This window comes from Dama dama, chromosome 19 (assembly GCF_033118175.1).
Source record: "Dama dama isolate Ldn47 chromosome 19, ASM3311817v1, whole genome shotgun sequence".
NCBI lineage: Eukaryota > Metazoa > Chordata > Mammalia > Artiodactyla > Cervidae > Dama > Dama dama.
Genome location: NC_083699.1, coordinates 4,479,349 through 4,498,418, shown reverse-complemented (window position 1 = coordinate 4,498,418; position 19,070 = coordinate 4,479,349). Strand labels below are relative to the sequence as shown.

Genomic DNA, 19,070 nt, shown 5'->3' with positions numbered 1-19,070 from the left:
TTCACATGCTACGCATTAGGGATTTTTTTTTTCCAACTGTGCAACCCACTTCAGTGCCTGCAGCCCATGGGCAGAGGCCGGGCAACGGTCCGGGGCCAGTTTAACCCACTTCAGTGCCTGCAGCCGACGGGCAGAGGCCGGGCAACGGTCCGGGGCCAGTTTTCTCTGGCATGGGACACTATGAGACCCAGGGGGACGGGCCTGCCAGAAATCCAAACCCAGGCACTGCACTAGGGACCTTAGAAATGAGTCCATCACCGCACTCAGGAGAGCGGTTCCCAGCACACTCAGCCCCACTGCTGCACCGTGAGTGAAGCGCTGGTGAACACCTGTCCTAAAAACCCTAGGATTTAGTAAACACTTTCTGCCAAAAAGTGTTATCTTAGATGACTTGAAAGCTATGAAGTTTAAAGCTTAACATCAGAAATTCTCATTTGTTTCTTGGTTTTTTCCCTAAGATTTTTGGACATGGACCATTTTTAAAATCTTTATTGAACTTGTTACAATATTGCTTCTGTTTTATGTCTTGGTTTTTTGACCATGAGACATGTGGGTTCTTAGCTCCCTGACAAAGGATGGATAAAATCTGCACCCTGCTGCACTGGAAGGCAGAGTCTTAACCACTGGACAGCCAGAGAAGTCCTGTTCTTGGCCTTTGACTAAAATCAAGTATTCCGTCAAAATTCTCTCACTACACAGGCAAAGTTGTGCTCTTTCCTGTCACCAAGTCAATCACCTGCTGTAATACAATGTATGATACACTGATTTAGAAGAAAAGACAACATTCTTAACACTACAATTATGGTTTTAACAAATATTTGAAGGATTAATAAAAAATGGATTTCCCAAACTAGGACATATACAGTTACCAGATTACATGTTATCGCTAGGTTACATAATATCCCGTCAGCCTAATGAGGCCCGTCTCACAAACTGCAGTGACATTTTAACTCACTAAGCACTCTTTCAGAATTCTCACACTCATCTAGGAAAACAAAATGGTACATTGTCAGCACAGACCCAGTGAAGCCACAAATACTTCTTAAAATTTTCCATATGATGAATGCAATCAAACCATGTTCTACCCAAAATGACCGGCAAAGAAGAAAAGAGCCATCCCGGCTCGTCTCAACTTCTCATGTTCTCATGGCATTTGTACCTAGTGACCTCGGTCCTCTGTGTCTGTTGATTCTGCTGTTATTAGCAACCCAGTGTTGACTTGATGAAAACTCAAAGGTTTTGTATGTTACACTCAAGTGGCAGCTGTGCCTCAGAGCCCAAGAAGCCTCTGCCACAGCAGTGGGGACTTTGAGGGTACTCAGGGCAACCAGCACAGGTACAAGATCTTCCTCTTACAACATTCCTATGTCATACTTATATTCCAAACTGAGATAAGTAGAAGATCCCAAAAGAGTTGCTATCAACTGACTGTCTGTGTACCCCGACCCTAAATTCACAGGCTGAAAGTTAATCCTTAATGGTATTTGGAGTGGCTTTGGGGAGGTAATTAGGTCAAGAAGGCAGAGCCTTTATGAATGGGATTAGTGCCTTCATGAAAGAAGTCCCACAGAGCCCCCCTGTCTCTTTCGCCATGTGAGGACATGGTGTAGAATGGCTGTCTATAAACCAGAAAGCTGGTGCTCACCAGACACCAAGTCTGCTGGTGCCTTGATCTGGGACTTGCCAGCCTCCAGAACCGTAAGAAAAAAATTTCTGTTGGCTACCACCCAGTCTTGGAGTAGGAAATGTTAACCACTCCAGTATTCTTGCCTGGATAACTCCATGGACAGAAGAGCCTGGCAGCTGCAGTCCATGGGATCACAAGGACCTGGATACAACTAGGAACTGAGCATGCATGTACCACCCAGACTACGATATTTGTGTTACAGGAGCCAGAATGGACTAAGACAGGGAGCAAAACTCCCCCTAACCCACACTCTTTCATGCAGATTATTAACCCAAAATCTCAGAAAGCAACACTGATAGAAAAGTCAGTGTGAAAAGTGCCATGTCTTTCTTGATCAAGCAGCACTCATTCTCGTGATTTTCAACTACTGGTTTTAATATGATTCTGGAGAAGCAAAATCTGAGTCAAATTAATCAACTCCTTTTCAACATGCATATGCTCTCATTCTAAATAAAGAACACTTTAAAAACAAAAATCCAAAGTGGTCTATGATCCTGTTTATACAACACTCTTGAAATGACAAAGTATGATAGAGGACAGATCACTGGTTGCCAAGGGTTACAGGTGGATGGAGGCTCCAACTAGAAAAGGGTGACAGAGTAGTCCTTTGTGGTGATGGAGCAGTTCTATATTCTGACAGTGGTGGTGACATGAATCTGCACATGTGGCAAAATACATGCACGCACAAACGAGTAAAATCCAAATAGGACGGTAGTTTAGTAAATACTACCGTACCAGTGTCAATTTCCTGGTTCTGATAATATACTATAGTTATATAAGATATTGTCATTGAGGAAAGTTAGGTGAGGGATACATGGGAACTCTCTTGACTCTTTTTGCAACTTCCTGTAAGTCTTAATTTACTTCAAAATAAAAAGGCTTTTTAAAAGCCCATCATTTTTCAGTAATACTTTGTTCACAATATTCCAAGAAATGAAACCAATCAAAGGTCTGCCAACATTTCACAAGAATGGATTTGCTTGGGAATACTGAACAAAAGTGTTAAATTAAAAAAAAAAAAAAAAGGGTGTTAAATTAAAAATCACATCGACCAAGAATTTCTGTACTAAGATAAAAACATATTCTGCAAGATGAAAGTATGTATTAAAGCTACTTTATGCACTGATGATACAGTTGGTTCCCATTAAATTAGACAACTTCTTTATACATGATGCTTTACAGTAGATATGTCTATTATAGGGGAACTAAGTATCAATTATATTCATCATAAAAATCATGATGAGTCATTATAGCTTTGTTCATACATGTAAACCACTATTTGAAACAAATATTTTATTTTACATTTCTCTACACAGAAATACAACTATAAGAAAGTGATGTAAGAAATTTTGGAACCACTAAGATATGCTACTGTATTATCTGTATTATCAGTTTGAGCAACTTCTTCCACAAATTTGAATACACAGATATACAAAGTTTATCAGATGAAACACAAAATCAGGTTCATGACAGAACATAAACTGCACTATAAATTAACAAAAGCAAAAATAAATATGGACTCAAAACAAACTCTTTTCAATAACTGAAACAATTTTTTTCTACATATGACTTTCTAATAAGGAATTCATTTTAATTGGAAGCGACTAAATGTAAAGCAATGAGTAAAATGTGGGGATAGCTTAAGTGTATTGACATGACATGATTCCTTATTTTTAATGATTTTCCCCTTTAATCAAAAAAGGATCAACATGTTCTATAAAAAAAGAAAAATCAAGAATACAAATGGTTCTTTTCATTTAAACAACAAATAAACAACAAAGTTCCACAAAGAATTACTGTTTAAAAACAATAATTACATTAAATACTGTGCCTATATAGTATATTTTTAAAACTTACTAGCCTTTCTAGATAGATACCATTCATTGCTCTAGGCCTGAGTTAATATGAGAAAACTATGAGGCTTTAACAAACAATGGCCCTAGCTCTGGGATACAGTGATTATATCATACTATTTTCAATCCTTACACCCACTGAAGTATATATCAATTTATGAAAATGACTCAATCTTGATTATCTCAATGGCCTCAAGTAGGCAAGCTGATTAAACAACATGAGCTTCACATAAGCGTTATTGTTCTTTTATGGCCAAGCATCCTGGACCCCCTTTACAGGAGACCTTAGTTTTCCTTTGGGAAATATCCAGGGGTGAGAATAATTTGATTCTGGTGATCTGATTAAAAACTGACTAATATAGGACTTCCGTGGCGGCACAGTGAATAAGAACCCAGCTGCCAGCAGCCATGGAGACAGAGAAGAGATGTGTTCTCACAAAAATTTAAATCAATTTTTAAAAGTTCAGTATTCCTAAATTGTAAGTAACACACAAGCTACCTTTGTGAAGTTAGAAAAATAAATTCACTTAGTTAGGTAATTACGCTTTAGGCAGTACCTGCCTGGCAAGGTATCTAACAAATCAGTCAGTATTTGACAAATGTTTGATGAAAGAACTGTGGTAGCCACACTGACTATGAATGAGCCTGGTGCGCTTAACACTGACAACAAAGATCTCCAAATGCAGAATGGCAAAAGGTGCAAAAGTTTTTTAAGGTTCCTTTCAAGTCTCAGGGGGAAGTTACCCCTTTCCTCGATGATTTTTTTCCCTCTACATGTTATAAAGTTATTGGTAACTTAAGCCTTCTTTTCTCTCCCAACTCCCCTCCCCTTACCTGAAGCTCATATATGAGACTCCAGCCACTACTCTAATCCAGAGTCATAGCCGATATTATCTAAGAGTAAGTTAGATGATCTTCTCCAACATTATAAACTCTGCCTCGGCTTCAAAACCTCTGGAATCCCATAATGTTCTAACGTTGCTACTTTATAACGCTCATTGTTACTACCCTAGACCACACTCTCATCTACTTAAAACTTACAGTAGCACAGCTCCACTCAGTCCCACAAACTGCATTAAAGCAAAGAGAATAGGATTTGTCATCAGTTAAATTTCGGTATATTTAATGTGCGTGGTTATTCTACTATCAATAGACTTTCCTTTTACAGAGCTAAATGACTTCACACTGTCAACAGGGCCCGTGACCTGGTAAGCGTTAGAGTACCACCGGTATTGCAAACCCAGGTTAACAAATGCCACTAGCACTCTGTTCTTAGGCCCCTTTCGCTATTCCCGTAGAACTTGAAGTGTTAGGAAAGAATGATGGATGGGCAAAAGCCGGGGCCGGGATGCTGGAGCCCCGATGCTAGGGCCTAACTTCCGATTGCCACGCTACATCAAGAAATCCAAAAGGCCCTCCGGCTCTACTGCAATCCACAAAAAAAGGCGGATCTGACTCCAAGGCTTCTCGTGTGGTGCCCAAGGTCAAAGAAAAAACTCTGCTCTAAAGAAACAGTCGCTCGCTCGTTCAGAACTCACCTGTCAGAAGTGGCGTGGACGGCGCCATCTTGTCCCGGAAAGAGAAACTCAGACACTTGGGTCAGAGTTCACGAGGGCCGAACCCGGCCCCAACACGTCTCCTCCGGCGTGGAGACGGCGAACTTGTGTTTCCTGGGTCATGAGCCTCGGGGCCAATTCACTTCCGGTCGGAGCGAGACGCTGAGAAGACCTCGAAGGCGCGCACGCGCAGCTTTGGGGCCGCGCTTTACGGAGCGTGGAGGGGCGGGGCTAGGGTCGGTGCGCCGGACTTCACCCTCCCTCTCAGTCTTCCTCAGCAGGCGGAGCCTGCACTTCCGCGGGGCGGGGCCAGTCCAGTGCTGACGTTGGCAGCCGATCCCGAAGCAGTTTGAGGCGACGGGCTGCACTGTCTCCTTGTTGCGTTGTGTTCGTTTCCTTCCTCTTACATTCCTCGCTCCCGGCGGCGGCCAGAGCGGCAGCGCGAGACTATCCTGGCGGCCTGCTCTCCACCTCCCGCGCGCCCGCCTCGCTCGGCCGGACAGTCCGGCGTCGTCAGTCGGCCCGCGCCCCGCTAGGGTTCAGACCCCGGAGCCCGCCTCGCCCAGGCCCAGCGGTCGGAGCTAGCGCCCCGCCTGAGAGCCTCCTCGCTCTGGCGGCGCGGCCACCGGGAGCGGAGCGTCGGTCGCAGCGGCCCGAGAAGAAGCGAGCGAGCGAGACCGAGGGGTGGCCGGGGCAGGTGGTGGCGCCGCGAAGATGGTCGCCAAGCAGCGGATCCGTATGGCCAACGAGAAGCACAGCAAGAACATCACGCAGCGCGGCAATGTCGCCAAGACCTCGGTAAGGGAAGAGCGGGCGCCTCTCCGCCCCGCAGCCGGCTCTGAGGCCCGGGCTCCAGGGCCGCGTCGAGCTCTCTTCCCAGACTCGGGCCCGAGGCCGCGAGCTGGACCTCAGCCGGGAGCTTAACAGATGGGTGCGGGAGCTGGTCGACTCGGGAACGCGGGAGAGACCTGTGACGTGCGGGGACCCGGCCGCCTGGCCCGGGGTGCGGGCGGAGAGAGCCCGGGCTGAGGGCGCGTTTTTTACATTGCAAACCGCGGATTTTCCATTTTGCAGAGAAATGCTCCTGAAGAGAAGGCGTCTGTAGGACCCTGGTTATTGGCTCTCTTCATTTTTGTTGTTTGTGGTTCTGGTAAGTGTTTTGGGGTCGACCGTCGGGTTGGGTGTTGGATGACGGGTTTGGGGATGACGTGGTGACCCATGAGTGGTGAGTCCTACCCGCGCAGTTCTCAACCCACCTGCCGGGAGATCTATAATTTTCTTTCGTCCGAACCAAATTACTTGTCCCACATATGTACAGAGGGTGGTGCTCTAGAAACTTCTCCCCGTTTGATTTGCGCTCACAGGAGAACAGAAAAGGAGGTCAGGTCCTCAGTAATCATCGAGTTGAAAAACATTAGACCAAAACAAAAAACACACCTTCCAGAATGAGAATTTAGAATGTTTAGCAACCTTTGCGAAAGAGAAGCTTATGAATTTCACGTTCATGGAATTATTCGAACTTAATCTAACGTGTTCCAAAATCTAATGTCTTTAAGTCAAAAATGGTTATGTTTTGTAAAGTAAAGCTAGTGCAAGGAATTAATCCATTGTAGAGGAATTTGTACCTGATTGGCAATTTAATGTGTGAGACAAATGTTTTTAGTTTAATGAAAGAAATGTTTGACATATGGTAGGAAGAATTAGTTATCAAGGCAGACTGCGGTTCGAGTGGTAGGTAGACTCTTGTCTCTGCGAATGAATTACAGAATGTCTTTCCTCTTTTCATTTATTATTTTAATATGCAAGCTGTTAATATGGAAATAACATGCTTCTGCTTTCCTTGTCCTGACGTTTTAAAGTCACTGGAGGTTTCTTTTAACCATTTCCCTTTGTCTGTCTCCTGAATGTTGGAGAAGCTTTCCTGATTAATGGCCAAGAGCCAAGCAGTTTATGTAACCTAAAGATAACTGAATTTCAGCTTCCTGAGAATGAGGAAATACGCATATATTATAGGCCAAGTACACCTGATACTTAGGGTTAAACCAAAATACTTGTATCCTAGAAAACCCTGTTCACTTTGGTACTTTAATTTCTTTCTTAAAAATCGCTCCTTATTTGATAACTCGTAGACATTTAGCCATAAAATTCAGGAAAGCTAAGGCATAGAAAAGTAATTGTATTATCACAGTAGGCCTGTCTTCATACTACTTGAAGTTACATAGTATTTGCAAGTAATTGTCAGGGTGTTCTTGGATTCTTGAACTACTTTAATACTTGTTGGTTGCCAGGCCTGTTTTATTCAAAGCATGTTTTAATTTTTGCTCTTTCTTTTTACAGCAATTTTCCAGATTATTCAAAGTATCAGGATGGGCATGTGAAGTGACTGACCTTAAGATGTTTCCATTCTCCTGTGAATTTTAACTTGAACTCATTCCTGATGTTTGGTATCCTGGTTAAAAACAATTCAGTAAAGCATCCTGCCTCAGAATGACTGTTCATATCATCCTTCATGTGTCATTCCAAGGTTTCTTCACAAGTCATTCCAAGTTTTCTAGTCCATACCACAGTGCCTTGCAAAAGCACCACATGAATAAAGCAATAAAATTTGATTGTTAAGCCACAGTAGTGGACCCTACTTATTCAGTCAGTAAAGAGTAAGTTTTTGGTTTTTTTTTTTTAAATGTGGTTATTAGAACAAGATAAAGAATAGAAAATTAGATTAAATCTATGTAGACAGGGTCTAGATTTTGTTACCCCAAATGTGTAAATGCAGTTAGCTTAATTTAAAATTTGGAATCCTACAGTTTTTATATAGCTAGGCACTTTATTACAGTTTCTTGAATTGAAAGCACACTCCCACAAAGGGTCATGTAACTGTCCTGTAATAAGGTACTTATAAATGGAACAACTACACGGCTAGCCTAGTTTTCCCACAATCTTTTAGCACCTAAAATTTTTTAAAAAGCTTCTAAATGCCCGATATAAAGGGAGATGCTTACATCCACAATGTCTATTTTAACATGATTATTTCTATTACACTACCTTGGATTGTGCATGAGTGAGTATACTAACCAAGGATGCCATAAGAAAACAACTTGGTTGAGCATTTTATAACTTAGTCACTTCAGTTTCACTAAAAGTAGCCATGGTGGAGTTAAGTCAGGGAAGGATTTTTAATATCACCATTGATTTCACCAGAATTACTTTAATATATCGAAGGGGTCTATTATGGTGAACAACATTTTAGGGGGAAAATACTACTAAGAATGGATGCCTCACCAGGACACACTATTGAGTCCAGTGTGCCGTTAGACATCTTAGCATGTTGATAGCACTTTTAATACCAAAAAGGCACATCAACTGAAAAGTTACACTTAGTTTGGAAATGCTTTTCTTGATACATGGTTAAAATTCTGTTAGGATACTAGATATATCAGACTAAAATGTCAGGGGAATTAAATGGATTTACTGATAAGAATGAGTCCCTAGTCTTCCCTTTGTTGTATGATTTTACAGGTTATGATTGATCAGACTTTCTTTTTACTAATGCTAAGGGTGAGTGATAAGGCAGGTTTGAGGTTTACTGGTACTGTTGAAAATTTCAAGTATTGGCTATTTAAATACTTAGCCATAAGGTTGATGAAAAAAGCCTGAGAGATGTCTGCGTATTAATGAATTGCAGAGAAAGCTGCTTGTTTGCTTTGTTGATTGCCTCAGGATCTCTCTTTAAAATAAACTGTTTTAAGAGGAGCAGAAGGGAAATCTACTACCTAGTCTATACAGTATGAACCTCAAAGCTTCTGATAGCCCTAAGTATGGGGAGAGTGAGTGAGAGGAGTGGTTAGGATGGTTCTTGACTACTCTGGAATAGCAAAGGAATCTGTCGACGTTGGTCCAGCACGTTTTTATCTGCATTGTTAACCTGCCTTTCTCACCCGGGAAATCAACCCCTGTGTTTGTTTCCCTTTTGGTTAACTAATTCTATTTTATTGTACCTTTAAAAATGAAATTTATTGTTCTAAATTCATAGCAGGTGCCTTAGTCTTTGCTTTTGAGTCAGACTATTCCATATCTCCATATCAGAATTTCCCTTGGTTTACTGTAGGTAGTTGGCTTTAAAACATTGAAATTTTTTTTTAACAATGTCTATTAATTTGATTGTTAAATTGCCATAGTGAGCAGTCGTTTTACATACGTAAAATTGCATTCCCTTTGTATTTCATATGTAATTACCAATTGGGTGCATTTTATATTAAGGATGGATTATGCATGTTTGGGTCAATGAAAGCTATGTCTTATTTGATTATTTGATTTACCCTTTAAAAATAAAGATCCCTGAATAGTTGATGTTTTCTAAAAGGAAATGATTTTGTAGAGTTCTTAATCTGAGTATATGTTTTATAGTTAATAGAAGATGATTTTAAGGAACGCCTGGTATGTTGTACTTGAGTTAGAAGAAATAGTACCCAGAGGCACAAATTTTAAGGTTTATAACTGGGAATAGGTACTAAGAAAAATACATAAGAGCACAATGAGTTAAATACTTTCTCATATGGAATTTACCCTCATCTCATTTGAGTCTGGTACAAGGAAAAAGCACAGTTTTTTTTGATCTCCCTTTCCCAGTTGAATTTTATATGTCATCTAATGTTGAGTACAATGTAGAGAATAAATACTTTATTGGGATGGTCTACATTATCCAATTACTCTTTTGTAATTTAGCTATAACATTTCAAGGAGTTGTCAGTGACTTCATTTTATCTGTTGGGTTGTATATAATGTTGCTCAAAGTAATTAAGCGGGTTTCCAAAATAAGTGAAGATTTTCATTGTAACAGGATGCATTGTAATAGACTTTGATTTACATTAAAGAAGTGTATATATTCAACTGCAAAGCCATGGCTCTTCTCACTGAGGTTCCTGGAGTTTTGGCACATGGGAGATTCCACAACAAAATTTTCTTATGCTTTAACATCTCTAAAATTTAGGACATCATTAAATTTTCCACTTAGAAATTGTCTTGAAGTTTGCTGTAACTTTACCTACCTTTTTAGTTTTTTACTTGTCATTTTAGATGCAAACCACAACCTTAAGAGGTAAGAGTTCAGTTAGTAGCAAATTTTACGACACTCCCTCAGAGAATCCTTTCCTGTTTGAACAGTACCATATCTTCCAAGTTGAGTTAGAACAAAAATGTCTGAATTTGAAAAGAGTTCTAATGAGCAATAAAAGGCTAGAAATTAACTTGAAGGGAAAAATTCAACTGTCTGAACTTAAATAATTCAAAGTAAATTCATGTATATCACAGAATCTTAAAAGATAGAAATGACATAGGAAATTTAGCACAACTGCCTCAATTTACAGATAAGAAAATTCATTTATTCAAAGGTAACTTAGGTGCCAGCTCTGGAAATAGAGCTGTGAGTACAGAGTCCCAGCACTTCCAGTCAAGTGTGTTAGTCACTCAGTTGTGACCCCATAAACTGTAGCCGTCCATGGGATTTTCCAGGCAAAAATATTGGAGTGGGTTGCCATTTCCTTCTCCAGGGGATCTTCCTGACTCAGGGATTGAACCTGGGTTGCTCGCATTGCAGGTAGATTGACTATCTCAGCCACCAGGGAAGCCAGTAGTAAGGGAAAAAACAATGCAATGAAAACAACTGTAATTGTGATAGGTATTTCAGAAGAAAAGTAAAACCAGATAAATGGAGTCTTTGCCCTCACGGGGCCAGTTGAGGTAGAATAGAAACTAGAGCCAAGGTTTCCTGGCTCACTAAACCATCTAGAAACTGTAGGACTGACTGCAATACATCCACACAGGAAACATGTTTTCATGAACTCTTTGCTTCTGCTTTTAGAAAAGTTCAATTTTTTTTTTCTTTTTTTTTTTTTTGGGGGTGTGCTGGGTCGTCATTGCCATGCATGCTTTTTTCTAGCTGTGGGAAGCAGAGGCTACTCTGCAGTTGCTGTTGGGCTTCTCGTTGCCGTGGCTTCTCTTGTGGAGCACAGGCTAGAGGGCACCCGGGCTTCAGTAGTTGCAGCTCCTGGCCTCAAAGCGCAGGCTCAGTAGTTGTGCATGGTCTTAGTTGCTCCATGGCCTGTAGGATCTTCCCAGATTAGGGATTGAACCTGTGTCTCCTGCACTGGGCAGGCAGATTCTTTACCACTGAGTCATCTGGGAAGCCCCTAAATTTTTTTTTTTTCCCTCTTGCCAATTGAAAGAAAAAGAGAATTTGTCCTTTTATGGATGCAACTTCTTTTGAAAATGAATTTGTGACAAATTTACTATTGGTGTTTCCTATACAGCATGGAATTAACAAAGATCAAATCAGTAATGTTATTCACTATAACATATTTAAGGGTGCATTTTTTAAAAGTAGTTTTGCTAACCCTTCATTTAAAATTTTTAATCTGTGATGTTGAAAAGTATTTTTTGTTAGCCCAGTAGTCAAAAAAGACAGATATGTGCTTTCCACAGATACAAGGTTCAGTGAATAATGCATGTGTGACTGACTTCCTGTGTACAAATTTCCACTTTGGGGTGAAGATAGAACTAATCTGCACATTTTAATAATTAAAGCTATGATTTCAGTATCCTCAAATGGGTTAGTAACAGGTTTTTCTTTTTTTCTTACTTAGGGAGAAAGTCAAACAGGAGAATGAGAATAATTTATTTTGGAGCTAAAAGGAACTCTTCAAATGATCTTGATTATCCCCCTTTATTTACACTTGAGGAAATTATGACCTAGAGAAGTTATCTCTCCCATCATCAACGAACCAGTAGCAGAGCAAGGATTAGAAAAGTGGACGTGGGTCGACCACACTGGCTCTTTGTTATGCTGAATGCCAAGGATTTATCATTCTTTAGGAATCTCCTTTTACCTTAGAAGATTGTATATTAATTTCATGAACCCCTTTGAGTGTTTGATAAAGGTAAGATCTGATGATTAACTAAACTTCAATGGCTTCCTACTGCCATTGGAATGAACTAACTCTTCTAACTATGATTTTTAGGCCAGTTCATAACATGACCCAACCTTTCTTTTCAGCCTTGTGCCGCATACTTTCCTTTCAGAGACCTGTTCTTGCCCCAGGAGTCTACTTTCATTTTTCAGCTATCTTGTGCTATTTTTTTTTTTAATGCTTCCTTCCTTTATTTGTATAATTCATTAAGATTCTTGTACCACAGTTTTTCAGATTCAACATTCCAGACATGGCAATAAATTATTTTCCTTTGGGTGGAAAAAGAATAAACAGAATTGATGTTAGATACAGATATACAATGGCCAATTGCCTATACACTCTGACCTGAGGGAGGTTACAAAAGCAAAAACAAAAAGTATTCTTTAACTCCTGGTTTTTGGCTCAAAATTTTTATCATTTTGAGTACTGTCGTCTCCCTGGAGTCCTGTGAAGATTGTATGTACATGTAAGGCTCACTATATTATCCAGTTTCAATGTACATGAGTTCTACTTACATGTCATATGTAAGACTACATATGAGTATGTATATGTAAAAGTATGTATGTAAAAGTCTACATACATGAGTATGACTTTTATTTCAACTGGGGGAATTGGATTAAAATCATTCTTTTCTTCTAGAAAGAAGGATGAACTCTGAGAGAAAACTAATCCCTGTATATAGACATACCTCAGAGATACTGTGGTACACTTCCTGACCACCACAATAAAGAATATTGCAATAAAGTAAGTCACAGGAACTTTTGATTTCCCAGTGCATATAAAAGTTATGTTTATACTACACTATCACCAACTCAGTGGGCATGGGTTTGGGTAGACTGCGGGAGTTGGTGATGGACAGGGAGGCCTGGCGTGCTGCCATTCACGGGGTCGCAAAGAGTCTCGGACATGACTGAGCGACTGAACTGAACTGAACTGATAGTCTATTGTGTAAAGTAGTATTATGTCTGAAAAACAATGAATATACCTTAATTTAAAAAATATTGCTGAAAAATGCTATCATCTGACAATGCAGGGTTGTCAACAAACCCTCAATTAGTTTTAAAAAAAGCACTATCTGCCTAGACATTTTTTTTACTCTATTGTCCTTCCTCCAGATACTGCATTTTTAAATAAAGGTTGAAGCAACCTGTGTTGACTGTAAGCACCATTTTCCAACAGCATTTGCTCACTTTACTAAATAACTTTTCTTCCAGTCTTATCAAAATATAATTGGCATACAGCATTGTATTAGTTTGGTTTAAGAAATGGCAACCGACTCCAGTACTCTTGCCTGGAAAAATCCCATGGACAGAGGAGCCTTGTAGGCTACAGTCCATGGGGTCAGGAAGAGTCGGACACGACTGAGTGACTTTACTCACTTTCATGGATCACAGCCTCGTTATGGTGAAGAGGCTTGCGTAAACAATGGAATGACCTTGGTTCATTTCCAAGACCAAACCATTCAACATCACAGTAATCCAAGTCTGTGCCTCAACCACTAATGCTGAAGAAGCTGAAGATGACTGGTTCTATGAAGACCTATAAGACCTTCTAGAACTAACATCAAATACATCCTTTTCATCATAGGAGGTTGGACTGTAAAAGTAGGAAGTCAAGAGAGACCTGAAGTAACAGGCAATTTTGACTTTGAAGTACAAAGTGAAGCAGGGCAAAGGCTAACAGTTTTGTCAAGAGAAGACACTGGTCATAGCAAGCACCCTTTTCCAACAACACAGGATATGACTACCTATGTACATCACCAGATGATCAATACAGAGATCGGACTGATTTTATTCTTTGCAGCTGAAATGAAGAAGCTCTATACTGTCAGCAAAAACAAGAACAGGAGCTCACTATGGTTCAGATCGTGAGCTTCTTATTGCAAAATTCAGGCTTAAATTGAAAATTTAATTTCCTAGTGGGAAATTTGGAGAAGGCAATGGCACCCCACTCCAGTACTCTTGCCTGGAAAATCCCATGGACGGAGGAGCCTGGTAGGCTGCAGTCCATGGGGTTGCTAAGAATAGGACCCGACTGAACGACTTCACTTTCATTTTTCACTTTGATGCATTGGAGAAGGAAATGGCAACCCACTCCAGTGTTCTTGCCTGGAGAATCCCAGGAACAGGGGAGTCTGGTGGGCTGCCGTCTATGGGGTCGCACAGAGTCAGACACGACTGAAGTGACTTAGCAATAGCAGCAGTGGGAAATTTACCTGGTGGGAAAACCACTAGTCCATTTAGGTATGACCTAAATCAAATCCCTTATGAGTATACAGGGGAGGTGATGAATAGATGTGAGGGATTAGATCTGGTAGACAGAGTGCCTGAAGAACTATGGACGGAGGTTTGGAACTTTGTACAGAAGGGAGTAACCAAAACCATCCCAAAAAAAGAAGTGCAAGAAAGCAAGGTGGTTGCCTGAGGATGCTTTACAATTAGCTGAGAAAAAAAAGAGAAGCAAAAGCAAGGGAGAAAGGGAAGTACACCCAACTGAATGCAGAGTTCCAGAGAATAGCAAGGAGAGATAAGAAAGTCGTCTTAAGTGAACAATACAAAAAAGTAGAGGAAAACAATAGGATGGGAAACACTAGAGATATCTCAAGAAAAATTGGAGCTATCGAGAGAACATTTCATGCAAGAATGGGCACAATAAAGGACAGAAATGATAAGGACCTAACAATAGATTAAAAAGAGGTGGCAAGAACACATGCAAGAACTACACACAAAAAAAGCTCTTAATGACCCACATTACCATGATGGTGTGATCAGTTACCTAGAGCCAGACCTCTTGGAGTGTGATGTCAAGCGGGCCTTAGGAAACATTACTACACACAAAGCTAGTGTAGGTGATGGGATTCCAGGTGAGCTATTTAAAATCCTAAAGATGATGCTATTAAAGTGCTGCATTCAATATGTCAGCAAATTTGGAAAACTCAGCAGTGACCACAGGACTGGAAAAGGTCAGTTTTCATTCCAGTCCCTAAGAAAGGCAATGGCAAAGAATGGTCAGTCTACCATAAAATTGCACTCATTTCACATGCTGGCAAGGTAATGCTCAAAATTCCTCAGGTTAGGCTTCAGCAGTACATGAACCCAGAACTTCCAGAAGTACACGCTGGATTTAGAAAAGACAGAGGAACCAGAGATCAAATGGCCAACATTCATTGGATCATAGAGAAAGCAAGAGAATTCCAGAAAAACATCTATTTCTGTTTCATTGACTATGCTAAAGCCTTAAACTGTGTGTATCACAAAAAAATCTTGGAAAATTCTTAAAGAGATGGGAATACCAGACCACCTTACCTGTATCCTGAGATACCTGCATGCAGGCCAAGAAGCAACAGTTAGAACCAGACAAGGAACAATGAACTGGTTCCAAATTGGGAAAGGAGTATGTCAAGGCTGTATATTGTCACCTTCCTTATTTAACTTATATGCAGAGTATATCATGTGAAATGCTGGGCTGGATGAATCATAAGCTAGAATCAAGATTGCTAAGAGAAATATCGGCAACCTTAGATATGCAGATGATACCACTGTAATGGCAGAAAAGGAAGAGGAACTAAAGAGCTTGCTTGATGAGGGTGAGAAAGAGGAAAGAGAAAAAGCTGACTTAAAACTCAACACTCAACATTCAAAAAAGTAAGAACATGGTGTCTAGTCCCATCACTTCATGGCAAATAGAAGGGAAGAAGTGGAAACAGTGACAGAGTTTATTTTCTTGGGCTCCAGAATCACTGCTGATGGTGACTGCAGCCATGAAATTAAAAGATCCTTGCTCCTTGGAAGGAAAGCTATGACAAACCTAGATAGTGTATTAAGCAGAGACATCACTTTGCCAACAAAGGTCCATATAGTCAAAGCTATGGTTTTCCGGTAGTCATTTATGGATGTGAGAATTGGACCATAAAGAAGGCTGAGCACCAAAGAATCGATGCATTTGAACTTTGGTGCTTGAAGAAGACTCTCGAACAGGAAGGAGATCAAACCAGTCAATCCTTAAGGAAATCAATCCTGAATATTCATTGGAAGGGAGGATGCTGAAGCTCCAATATTTTGGCCAACTGATGCGAAGAGCTGACTCATTGGGAAAGACCCTGATGCTGGGAGAGATTGAGGACAGAGGAGAAGGGGGTGACAGAGGATGAGATGGTTGCATGGCATCACAGACTCAATGGACAAGGGTTTGAGCAAACTCTCTAAGACAGTGAAGGACAGAGAAGTCCGGTGGGCTGCAGTCCATGAGATTGCAAAGAGGAGGACATGACTGAGAACTGAACAAGTTTGAGATCTAGAGCCTGGGTAGTTCCCTGGCAGCCCAGCGACTGGGGCTCTGTGCTTTCACTGCCGACGGCCCAGATTCGATCCCTGGTTGGAGAACTAAGATCCTATACGCTGCATGGCACAGCCAAAGAAGATGTAGAGCATAGTGATTTGACCTACATACATCATGAAATGATTACCACAATAAGTTTACTGAACATCCATCATCTCATACAGTACAAAATTAAACAAGAAATTTTTTTCCCTTGGGATGAGGACTCAGGATTTACTCTTAACAACTTTCATATATAATATGCAGTAGTGTTAATTATATTTATCATGTTGCACATGTCATCCCTCGTATTTATCTTATAACTGGAAGTTGTACCTTTTGATTGCCTTCATCCAATTCCCCCTTCCCCCAACCCCACCACTGCCTCAAATCTGATCTCTTTTGTTCCTATGAGTTAGTTGATTTTTGAAACGTATTTGACACCATCACTGTGCTAGTTCCTGGCACCCAATATGGTGATTCAGTATGTCTATACATTTCAAAATGATCATCCTGGTAAGTCTAGTTATGATCTGTCACCATGCAAAGACATTACCTAACTATAGACTGTATTCCCTACAATGTACATCTTGTCTCTGCGACTCATTTATTTTGCAAGTGAAATTTTGTACCTCCTAATCTCCCTCACCTATTTCTCTCTTCTCCCCCTGCCACTCCTCTCCTCTGGGAACCACCTGTTTGTTCTCTAGATAACCTGTACTGTTTTCTTCATTTTCCTATATTATCATACTACATAGCCTTCAAAATCTAGTTTAAATTTCACCTCCTCTGAGAAGTTTCCCCTTCCTATTGGAATCAGAAGTACTGTCTTTGGAACTGATGACCCGGACCAATCAGCATTTATTATGTTACCATGATTCATAGTTTTGTTTCTTAATTTCTCAGCTAGTGTATGAAAATATTTAAGAACAAATGCCATATCTTTCTTTTTTGTTATTTATTTCTCATATCTTTCGTTTTCAATCTTTTTTCATTTACTCTCACCACCACAAAGGCTGGTGTGAAACTTTGCACTCACAGGGGGAGCTTGACATTTCAGTTGCATGATAAAGTGAAAGAGCAGTGAGAGCTATTATATCAGAATCACGTTTAAAGTAAGAACATGTCTTGTAAGATCATCTATCCCCAGAATAACACATGTCCCAACTACTTCCAATCCTGGCCACCTCTGCTTAATGGCTGGGCTCAGTGTTAGAATTCAGACTACCTTAGTTAGACATAGCTTCTCTCAAGATAGGCTTGATATTTGAAAATATTTCAGCAGCTGTATTTGCCCTTCAGTCACATTTGAGAACTGTTCATAATAATTGTAATTGAGAAGACCAAAATCTGCTTCACAAAGAAAGCTGACACCTCGCTGTACCAGTCTGTCCAGTTATAAGGGAAGAGCCAAACCAGCACACTTGCTGTTTAGAACAGGTGCCTGTGGACTGTCAGCTGCCCTTTCAGCCCCAACCTAGGGCGCAGGAAGGGGCAAGGATGCCACACTGGGGCGTCCTTCTGCACCCCAGACTGGGAACCCAGAATGGCTCTGTTTCTGCCCACCCCCACCCCCCAAACCAGGTCCAATCCCTGGGAGAATAGCTGCTTCTCCTCACAGGAATTCCCTACAGCAAGGCCACAGCGCATTGTTAGCGTTTATTAATAGGATGTGGTGTGGTTACCAAACCAGAACTCATGCCTGAGGCAGAGGAGGCTGCCAGAGCCCTTCTGTGTAAATGCCACTCGTGCTGCAGGCTCCTGTCACCCAGAGGTGCTGGGGAGCCAGGTGAACCACAAAGGCGCTGCGAGTTTGTTTTATTAGATGCACTGCTGGTAAACAACTGTAGATTGTAAGGTGCACATGCAACCAGCATTGCTACAGACTAATTTTTGACAAAGCCCAAATCATAAACACTGGACGTACCCAAGCATATTTCCTCCTGACTCCAGTCTTGGCTATCCATGCACGGCCCATGTGTTAATTGCACATAGAAAGAAGGAAGGCGGCCACAGAGAATGAAAACACAAAATCGTATCTGCTTGCTTAAGTCATATCTGCTTGCTTAAGAACAAGGTCAGGATTTTTTCAAGGTGACAGCCTCTTATTTGGCTGTCAGCATTTGCAGTACCAAGTACACATGGGGAAAGCAGACCAGTGAAGTTTAATACCTAGCCCGAGTCAAAGGCTTAACCTCCCACCACTCAGAGTGTGGCCTGGGGACCAGCAATAACCAGGAAGCCTGTTAACAATGCAGCATCTCAGGCCTCACCCAAGGCCCACTGAATCACAATTTGCATTCTCACTGGATCCCCAGGTGATTTGTACGCAAATTAAATTTTGAGACTTTCTGAAGGGGGCTCTGAGTTCTAGAAGTAGATGTTCTAAAGGAAATCAGTCCTGAATATTCATTGGAAGGACAGATTCTCAAGCTGAAACTCCAATACTTTGGCCACCTAATGCAAAGAACTGACTCCTTGGAGAAGACCCTGATGCTGGGAAAGATTGAAGGCAGGAGAAGGGGACAACAGAGGGTGAGATGGTTGGATGGTATCACCGACTCGATGGACATGAGTTTGAGCAAGCTCCATGAGTTGGCGATGGACAGGGAAGCTGGTGTGCTGCAGTCCAGGGGGTGGCAAAGAGTCGGACACGACTGAGCAACTGAACTGAACTGAATTCTAGATCTTTGAC

At 41.1% G+C, this 19,070-nt stretch overlaps 2 protein-coding genes and 1 non-coding gene across 4 annotated transcripts in view; 1 reads left to right on the top strand and 2 right to left on the bottom strand.

Moving 5' to 3' along the window:
• The window catches only part of EIF2A (eukaryotic translation initiation factor 2A), a 41,722-nt gene extending 36,494 nt beyond the window's left edge, over nt 1–5,228 (bottom strand). For both annotated transcript variants that reach the window (XR_009697091.1, XM_061168101.1), the window contains exon 1: nt 5,079–5,228. Coding sequence is in view for 1 of the 2 variants with exons in the window: in XM_061168101.1 (XP_061024084.1) it covers nt 5,079–5,106 (28 nt within the window). In the remaining variant the exon portion in view is untranslated. The remainder of the gene's footprint in view (nt 1–5,078) is intronic.
• Nucleotides 95–224, bottom strand: LOC133074307 (small nucleolar RNA SNORA42/SNORA80 family). Its single transcript, XR_009697152.1, has one exon. It is a non-coding gene; the product is annotated as a small nucleolar RNA SNORA42/SNORA80 family (small nucleolar RNA).
• A 433-nt stretch (nt 5,229–5,661) lies between the features above and the next one.
• On the top strand, nt 5,662–9,990 carry SERP1 (stress associated endoplasmic reticulum protein 1). Its single transcript, XM_061168102.1, has 3 exons — nt 5,662–5,894; nt 6,171–6,246; nt 7,434–9,990. Exons 1-3 carry the CDS (start codon nt 5,811–5,813, stop codon nt 7,472–7,474), a joined length of 201 nt encoding a protein of 66 aa, XP_061024085.1. The 5' UTR covers nt 5,662–5,810; the 3' UTR covers nt 7,475–9,990.
• Nucleotides 9,991–19,070: the final 9,080 nt, after the last annotated feature.